This window comes from Dicentrarchus labrax, unplaced genomic scaffold (genome assembly GCF_905237075.1).
Source record: "Dicentrarchus labrax unplaced genomic scaffold, dlabrax2021, whole genome shotgun sequence".
Taxonomy (NCBI): domain Eukaryota; kingdom Metazoa; phylum Chordata; class Actinopteri; family Moronidae; genus Dicentrarchus; species Dicentrarchus labrax.
The window spans coordinates 28,539,219-28,548,105 of NW_026136705.1; the positions used below are offsets into that span (position 1 = coordinate 28,539,219).

Here is an 8,887-nt window from a genome sequence, read left to right on the forward strand (position 1 = left end):
AGTGAAAGTTTTAGGGAATAAGACGACAAATATGTTTCTAAAAATGAGCTGCTGCAGCTTTAAATGCAGAGAGATTATTCCTGCTCGCGTGGCTACGTAAAGCCGCGCAGCAGTCGACTGAGAGGATCGCGGCAGCGTAGATCAATAATACGTGTTGTGTGTGTGAGTGTGTGTGTGTGTGTGTGTGCATGATGTGAGATATTTCTGTATAAATGTTGCTGCTGCTGCTAAAACTAGTGCTGACTTTTGCCCTTTTCTTTCTCCCCCCCTCAACCGCCGGCTACAGGACAAGTCGTCCCAGGCCCTCAGTCTGAGCAACGTGGCGGGGGTCTTCTACATCCTCGTCGGGGGCCTGGGCCTGGCCATGCTGGTGGCCCTCATTGAATTCTGCTACAAGTCGCGCAACGAGGCCAAGAGAATGAAGGTGGAGGCCCAATCCCAGTCCCCCCATTACCACCACCCTCCCCGCCACCACTGCTACCCCTGCCAGACAGGCAGCCCCCGCCATAGCCCCGAGCCTAGCCAGAACCAAAGCCCGAGGCCCAGCCAAAGCATCCCCAACTTAGCCGAGTTTAGCGAGGGTTTCACTGGGTATGGCAGCGATGGGGAAGCTGATAAGATGTAGTTGGGGGTTTTCGTAGAAGCCTTTGCTAACAACCCCTCGCTATCTCCCCGCACAGAGACTGTAAGTGAAACCTTCGCCCCCCCACACCTCTGTGCTAGCTTTGCCCATGCTGAGTGACTGTCGTGACCAGTGGCAAAATGCTTCCCACTTCTCTGTCTGCTCAGTATGTGGTCATGTGACGTCCTGGTCTGCGTTTTGAGCTTTTTTTAAATTTATTGTTTTATTATTCTCAATGTGACAGGAAGTGACGACTCATCCTCAGACATGACGTCGCCTCTAAACTGCTTCGCAGCTTGTGTGGCTGCAGACGTTGGCCCTCATTTATCAAGCGAGCTTACCATGTGACCCGTTTTCCTGCCAAAATCTGAAATGTATCACTCTGAACCTCGGCGAGGAGATAATGTTCACCATCTGGGGTTCGGAGGAATTCGGTAATGTTGGAAAACGCGCCACGAACGCCACGACTGATCAACTTTTTGAGGATTAAATATGAGAAAAGTGCACAAATTTAGTGAGATTAGCTCGTTTTATGTCAACACGCTGCTAATTTAACAGTTTTCTGATGTATGTAAGCCAAAATATTCCAAAATATGACCTTTATTTTACAGTTTAAACGCTGTATCTCCCAGGATGAACTGCCCATTTTAGGGTTTAATGTTTTTATTACTTTTCAATAGTTCATGTGCTAACTTTAAACAATTTATTAGCTACTTTCTTTCATATTTTGTATTAAAAAAGTAAAAAAATGTTCTGAATGCCTTATATGTACTATAGAGAACAACTGATAAACTGTACAGTGAACACAATAACTGCAGGAAGTTTGTGTAAAACGAGCGATTTTTAGGAGATTATTTCCTGCTAATATTGATCAGGGATGAGTTTTAATACAATTCTCTGTATTTTTAACAATCATACGTACTTAAACAGCTTCTTTTTTCACAAATTCATTGTTTTATTTGTTCTTTGGTTGTTTTCTAATGCAGAAAGAGGCTGTTCATCAAAAAATATAACAATTTAGTTAAGTTTTCTTTACAGAAATGCTGAGATATCGGCCTATTGTATATACTTAGTACTATACTACTATACTATACTATAGTTTTCTTACACCCTTTAAAATCAAAAAGGCCACGTGACCCCCTCATGAAGCTTTGGCAACCCCTAGTGGGGGTCCAGGACCACAGGTTGGGAACTACTGCCATATATCTGGGCCAATGTATCCTCCAGCAGACAGACATTTAATGCCTATCAGAGCTGAACATAAAAAATAATCCTTAAGAAACAATATCGTCCAAAAAAATTCAACTTTTACCCTTGTTTTATTCAGGTTGTGACATTTTTGGATTTTGACACAGATAGTGAGGATATTTTTTAAAATATTAATAATATTATAGTTAAAAAAAACTGAAACCATTTACGGGTTAACAGGTAGGAAAGGCGAGTTAAATGAGGACCAATGTCTTTGTACTTGTACACACGTCTAACCCTTGTGAGGACATTTCATCCAGTACATTTCGTCCATGTAGTCTCTGAGTCTCTAAACCTCTGAAGCACCAACCGCCTTTGTTTTCCCATCGAGAAACCATCAAACGTTCACGCTCACATACAAAAACCTGAACAGTACATGCTGTAGCTCAGGGATATCTCACGTCTGTCAGTTACAATAAACGTACAAAAAAAAAAAAAAAACGTTTAATGAGAAAACCAGCCTCAAGCCACACACACACACACACACACACACACACACACACACACACACACACACACACACACACAGACGAAGCACCTATATAATAAAGCCATATTTAAACGGCGTACATTTGTGAGGGTGAACGTAAGTGAAGTGTCCCTCGAGCTGAGCTGATTTTATTGATGTGAGCTGTTGTTTTTTTTTCTGCGGATATTTCCCCCCAGGCCCGCTTGACCATTAGACTTTCAGATATCTGTTCACGCTCGGTGCATATCTGTCCAACGTGGTTATGTGTCCCCCATCAGCACTTCAGCGCAAACTCTTCATTAGCTTGACTGTTGCTTAGTCAGCTTCCCTGTCCCCCACTGCCTGCAACTATCACTCACTGTGTAATAATTCTGTCGTTAATGGATTTACATGTAGTCTGGGGCTGGCTTGAGACTGTACTGAATGGCTATGAAAGGTGTTTTCTGCTACACTACTGTGTATATATATATATATATATTTAACTGTACATCTGTACTGCATTGTTCTACCTGTTGTTTGTACCAATAATGTTGAAGCAGATTGGAGTTTTAGTTCTTACTCAACTCATAGTGACTATTGGACGCGTTTAACTGGGCAGACAATGCGTTTTTTATTCATCTTGTAATGTTACGTTAAATATATACTGTGTGATTTCTGCCTCTCACATCAAAACAATAACAAAAGATGAAGTTTGGTGACGTCGAGGCGGTCAGGATTCCTTCAGTGTTCAATGTTCAGGAGGTTTCTACCGAGAGCCGAATTATCCGCAGAGGTCTCCTCCTCTCCAAAACAAACAGACCCGCTGATTAAAACCAGTAAAAACACTGAATAAAGCAGTTCCACCTTAAAAATCACAGTTTTTTCTATGATGTTTGGCAGACAGTTAAAGTCTTGTTGTTTCTCTGATAACTTAAGATTCAGACATCCGATGACTAAAATCCTTCATCCGGTTAAAATAAAGAGTTAAAAAGCACCAAGATCTAAACAGTGGACGGTAGAAATGTGGCTTCAAACTAGATAAAAAGTCAGTTTTTAACTAACTTTTATCTAAATAAAATGACAGTTGAACACTGTTGGAAACATTTGGGATAATGTATGTTCACAACTCAACTACATATAGAACATAGCTCTAATGTTTAATGCAGAAATGTTACATAATAAAGCTTTAATCAGCCTTTTCAACATAAACTAGAATAGCATAGCATATATTTCTAAGACGTTTTTGCCAATTTAATACCATAAAATAAGAATATTGTATTATTACTTTTTAGCTATCCCACAACTACCTTATTGAATATCATATTTCTGCCACTGTTTCTGTCAGTCAGACTTTATTTTTCAGCGTCTCTCCGATGTGATGTTACTGTAAACTAATTAACCTTTTACTACGAGCCGACAGAAAACATGTCGATTTTTATCTCCACTTCCTGTTCTACTTTATGCTGTTTACAAGGTTCATTATTAGACGGTAGATCAGCTCAGTTTATGTGAATTACTGAGGTTAAAAGACCCACTGCTCCACATCGTCAAACCAAAAACAGCTGTTTTAAGGTAGAATCATCACTGAGCCTCTTTTCTGATTCTCTTCAATCTACAGACACTCAGTAACTTCATCAACTAACCTGTGATGAAGTGTTTGACACTTTGGTTCAACATTTTAAACATTTTTTATCCTCTCTGTGGATCGCCTAAAGCTACAGATTCTTTTACTCTCATTCGCACTTTGGGGAAGTAAAGAATGTCAGGTCAGGTCTTTTCTAGTGTTTGATGTGCGAAATGCGACACAGAAGCTTTTAGGCACAGTACCACTCAGCACTTATTTCACCGAAAATGGTACGTGGTCGTTCTGAAGACGAGAAAGTGACGCATGGCCGCTCTCATGTATTTCTTTGATGAGTACAGTGTAATCATAGCAGGTAAAAGTTGCTTAAATGGGGGCTGTTGTGGTCGAGTTTTGAGATGTTTGTTGTTTAATATCTTAACAATGTCTGAACTAAAACTCCAATCTGCAACTGTTCTTACTTCCACCTGCTCCGCACACAAACCCCGTCTCTTTATCTTCCTCCCTCAGCTAACATTTACAGAAGCCATGAGGAACAAGGCGCGTCTGTCCATCACAGGCAGCGTCGGGGAGAACGGACGGGTGCTGACGCCCGACTGTCCCAAGGCCGTCCACACCGGGCCTCCCCTCCGCCAGAGCTCCGGCCTCGCCCTGGTCTCCTCCGAGCTCCCGTGAAAACCAAAAACCTCTCAAGTGCCTTATTGCCAATAACAAGAAAACAAAAAACAACAAAAACAATAATCACACACACACACCGCCCACGAAACAAAACCTAGAAACTAATCACAAACAGGATTCGCAACACTCAACAGGTCACCACCAGTGGGGGGCGAGACGGGACCGATGGAGGACGCAAACAACAACAAACCCCCCCCCCATCTCCCCACTCCTTCTCCTCGCCAACTGTTAGAGGTCATGACTTCCTGTTGTGGCTCGATGACTTCTTCCTCTCAGAACCACGTGGGAAAAAAACCCAGAACAATCTCCATTTGTGTGGCCACGCGGGAGTTCGAATCAAAAAGGGTAAACTAGGGGAATCTCGCCGGGAGCCACTCAACCTTTGTACCGCTCCGGCGTCGGAAGAGGAACCTGGAAATGGCGAGGACGGAATAATATCATAATATATGATGATAAAAAAAAGACGAAGACCAGAAAACTGTAAACTTGAAACTGAACTGTGCATTTCTTTTGGGTTTTTTTTTAGTTGTTGTTGTTGTTGTTGGGGATTTGCTGTGAATTTGGCAAAAAGAAAAACTGAACCACAATCAAGATTGTTTTAAAAAAAAACAAAAAAACTGTGTTTTTTCGCCGGCGGCGTTCGAGAGAGACGACGATCTCACTAGATATCAACGAGCGACGCTGGGAGAGTTGTAGCTCGGCGCCATGGTGGAGACGACGACGAATAATATTTGTATTCATAATAACAATGAGGATTATAAAAATAAATAAAATCTATTGATATTGAATATATGAGCAAAACATAGGAAACTGTGAAAATAAGTACATATGTATATTCAGTGAAAAACTAAATGGAGAATTTTAGCTGTACATAAAAAAAAGGGACGACTGTGTAAAACATGCTTGCTTTTTAAAACAGATGTACATACTGTAGTGGACTTTTTTTTTGTTTTTGTTTTTGTAAATCATTATAAAGATTTTAATTCATCGCAATAATGACAAAAAAAATAAAGATGGAAGAGATTTGTGTTGAATAAAAACTGTATTATATAGGAACATTTCAGAATAAAAAAAACTCTTAATGTGAAGGGGTATCGACTGCCCGAAATACTCTGATACCTGTGACATACAAATTCATTAATATACTCAACGATGAATGTTTTAAAGTAGCTCCACCCCCAATCCTTAAGAAACCACAACCCTCACTGTGCAGACGTTAGACCCAGACCAGTCGCTCCAAGTAGAGCTTTATAATAAAATAATAAATCAAGTTTCTGCAGTCAGAATAATAAACTATTTTTTTCATTCTTTGATTCTATTTTTTGTACTGAGAAATTTAAAAAAAAACAACAACAAAAAAACTGTTTGTCTCCTGGTTTTAAAACGTCGACAGTCAAAACTATCTGGGTAGACCCTTTTAGATATTGTGTGTGTGTGTGTGTGTGTGTGTGGAAAGAGAGAGAGACCCCCCCTCCCATAAAAAAACGAGGATGCGAAATTTGTCAAAAACAACAAAAAAAAAAACTATTAATAAATAAATAAATTCCTTCTCGCTATGTGTTATTTGAAGTGTCGATATGTTGGACAATGATTAGCGGCCCCCTTTATTCCCCCTTTAATTCAAACACTGTGGATCCTGCAGGGGGGGGGGCTGGACACACTGTAGCAGATGTATTCGCTCACTTGTTTTTGTTTGTTTGTGTGTTTGTTTGTTTGTTTTTTGGGGGGACAAAAATGGGAGGGGACAATCTGCAATAGGATACAAGACGCCACATCTTCATCAGCTACCGCCGCCCTCCTCCTCATCTGGTTTTGGCTGGACGAAGAAACCAGCTGAAATATTTCAGGTCATGCTTTTTTTTTTTTTTTTTTTTTTTTTTTTGTCCTGCCATACCGTACTTAGAGCTGAAGTGTAATAACGGCGTCTTATTTTATCTTTATTTTGATCTTTTTTAAGTAAAAACAAATTTCAAATTGCAAATCTTCACTGTGTCGTTATTTTGATGTTTGCAAAAAAAAAGATTGTCATGAAACTTTGTGTTATTTAACTTCCCCTGATTTGCTGTTTACAGTTGACCCTCCATAAGCCCCGCCCCTTTTTGGCATGTCCCCTAATAAGCGGGCATCGGCCAACTTTACTTAGATATAAAGAAAACCACATTTTGAAGATGGTTAAAAGATAAAAGTGAAAGTTGACCCTAAGCCCCGCCCCTTTTTGGTATACTTTTATCTTTCAGCTATTAGCTAACTTTTATAATAAGCTATTAGCTTCTATCTATTAGCTAACCAAAGATTTGAAGGTGGTTAAAAGATAAAAGCGACATGTAAATATACAATCACATCTTAAGTGAGCAAATAATCAACTGGCAGATATAACACGTTAACTTGTGAGATATAAAGCTGCTTGTTGGAGGCTAGCTGCTTCACCCTGCTTCCAGTAATGCTAAGCTAAGCTAACCGACTGCTGGTTGCAGACATCGAAGTGGTATCGATCTTCTCGTCTCGTGACATGACTCGGACTGAAAGTGAGTGGAACAGCTGAGGTACGACGTGTTTACTGCTTTTATTTTAGTGCTGAACATTTTTTTGCTAACATTAGCCACCATAAGTTATTGATCACCAGACAAAGTAAGTTATTTGATCGTTTTATTGATGATAAAATCCAACTTTTTATTAGTTTTTTCATTAAAACCTCACAAAATCTCACTTTAAAGAGCAGTTTTGTTTATTTTAACACAATTTACACTGATTATGGAAACAAAGAGGGAATTTTATAAAACAAAAGGACAATAACTTTATTACTTTTAAGACAGCTACCAAATTATTCTGTGTTTTTTGTGTTTCATTAACTTTTTATTTTTGACCTTCCTGTTTTAACCTCTTATTTAAACCCTCTATGGACGGTTGTTGCTATAAAAATGTTGATACCTGCATTAGATAGCTGTTTCAAACCTATATTTACTGTATCTGTTCCTGTCAAATAAACCATAAATAATATAAAATAATAATTATCTCGAATATCAGAATCATGTTAGAAAGGAAAATCTCTTTTCAGCCATTATGGTGTCAAATTTAACACATTAAAAGTGATTTTCTCTCAGTGCTTTACTAATATTTAATACAATACAAAATAGATTGTTTTTTAATTAAAATATCTTCATGTTTTTTTTTCAGGCAAAATATTAATAAATATAATTGTTCAGCATATTTCCACCATCCAGTGAATATTTCTGTAGATCCTCCCCTGAGGACAGACAGGAGGAATGATTACAGCCACCAAAAACAGTTTAAATGTTCATTAGTTAATCAATTATTTTGATAATTTGTTGGTTTGAGTCATTTTTAAAGAAAAACTGTCAAAATTCTCAGATTTTAGATCCTTAAATGTGAATATTTTCTAGTTTCTTTCATCTTCTTTTATAGTAAACTGAATATGTTTTGTGTCATATTGGGCTAAAAACACTTTTCTGGACCAAACAACTAATCGATTAATGTAGAAAATGATCGACAGATTGATGCGGCTGTAATTTAACGTGCAAACGCAGCAACGTGACGACACCAGAAAGGAAAATATAATAATATAAATAAAGGAATTAAATATATAAACACGTAATCTGCTTTAACCTCCACACGTGTTAAACACCATGTGGTCTTTAATAATAACAAAAGCTCATGTTCCACCTTCAAATTCATCATTAAGGTCAAACCACAGGGGGGCAAATACTCAAAGTGCCCCGTAGAGTCAGAGTGTAAAAGTAACCTAATCTTAAGCATCACAGTATAAAAGTAACTTGATTACTTTCTGTGACCATTTTATAGCATCAGAAATGTGTTTTTTTTTTTTTTTTACAGAAAAACTTGATTTTCATGAAGCAAAATTCAATCTTTTTTCTGCTTTAAAAAGACAAATAATTTTATTTCACTATAATAATAAACTGGCAGCTGTAAGATAAGTGATGGTGTTTTTACATTTTTAATCCTGTGAATAACCCCCATTTTTTATTTTTTTTTACTGTAAAACAGCATATTTTAATAAATTAAGTTAATATAACTTAATGATCCTCTGTTGAAGTAACTCAGTTGTTTTAATTACCTTAAATTCGTGCAGTATTTCAAGTATTTGGTGATTTAATTCCAGTTTGACTAATTTTTTTTAAATTGAAAGTCCAAATAATTCTTAATGAACCCCCAAAATGCAAATATTTGATGTTACCCATATTAAGTTGGTTACAATTACTGCAGTAATTATGATAATTTAAAGTTATTTTAATCTTAAATCGGCTGTTTTTACAGTTAAATTCAACTACAG

The 8,887-nt window shown here is 37.9% G+C and overlaps 1 protein-coding gene across 4 annotated transcripts in view; it reads left to right on the forward strand.

The window, feature by feature from the left end:
* gria4b (glutamate receptor, ionotropic, AMPA 4b) overlaps positions 1-6,559 on the forward strand; it is a 121,180-nt gene extending 114,621 nt beyond the window's left edge. For all 4 annotated transcript variants that reach the window (XM_051401724.1, XM_051401726.1, XM_051401723.1 and 1 more), the window contains 2 exons: positions 287-424; positions 4,411-6,559. In XM_051401724.1, the coding sequence (XP_051257684.1) occupies positions 287-424; positions 4,411-4,575 (303 nt within the window). In that variant the 3' untranslated portion in view covers positions 4,576-6,559. The remainder of the gene's footprint in view (positions 1-286; positions 425-4,410) is intronic.
* The last annotated feature ends 2,328 nt before the right edge of the window (positions 6,560-8,887 follow it).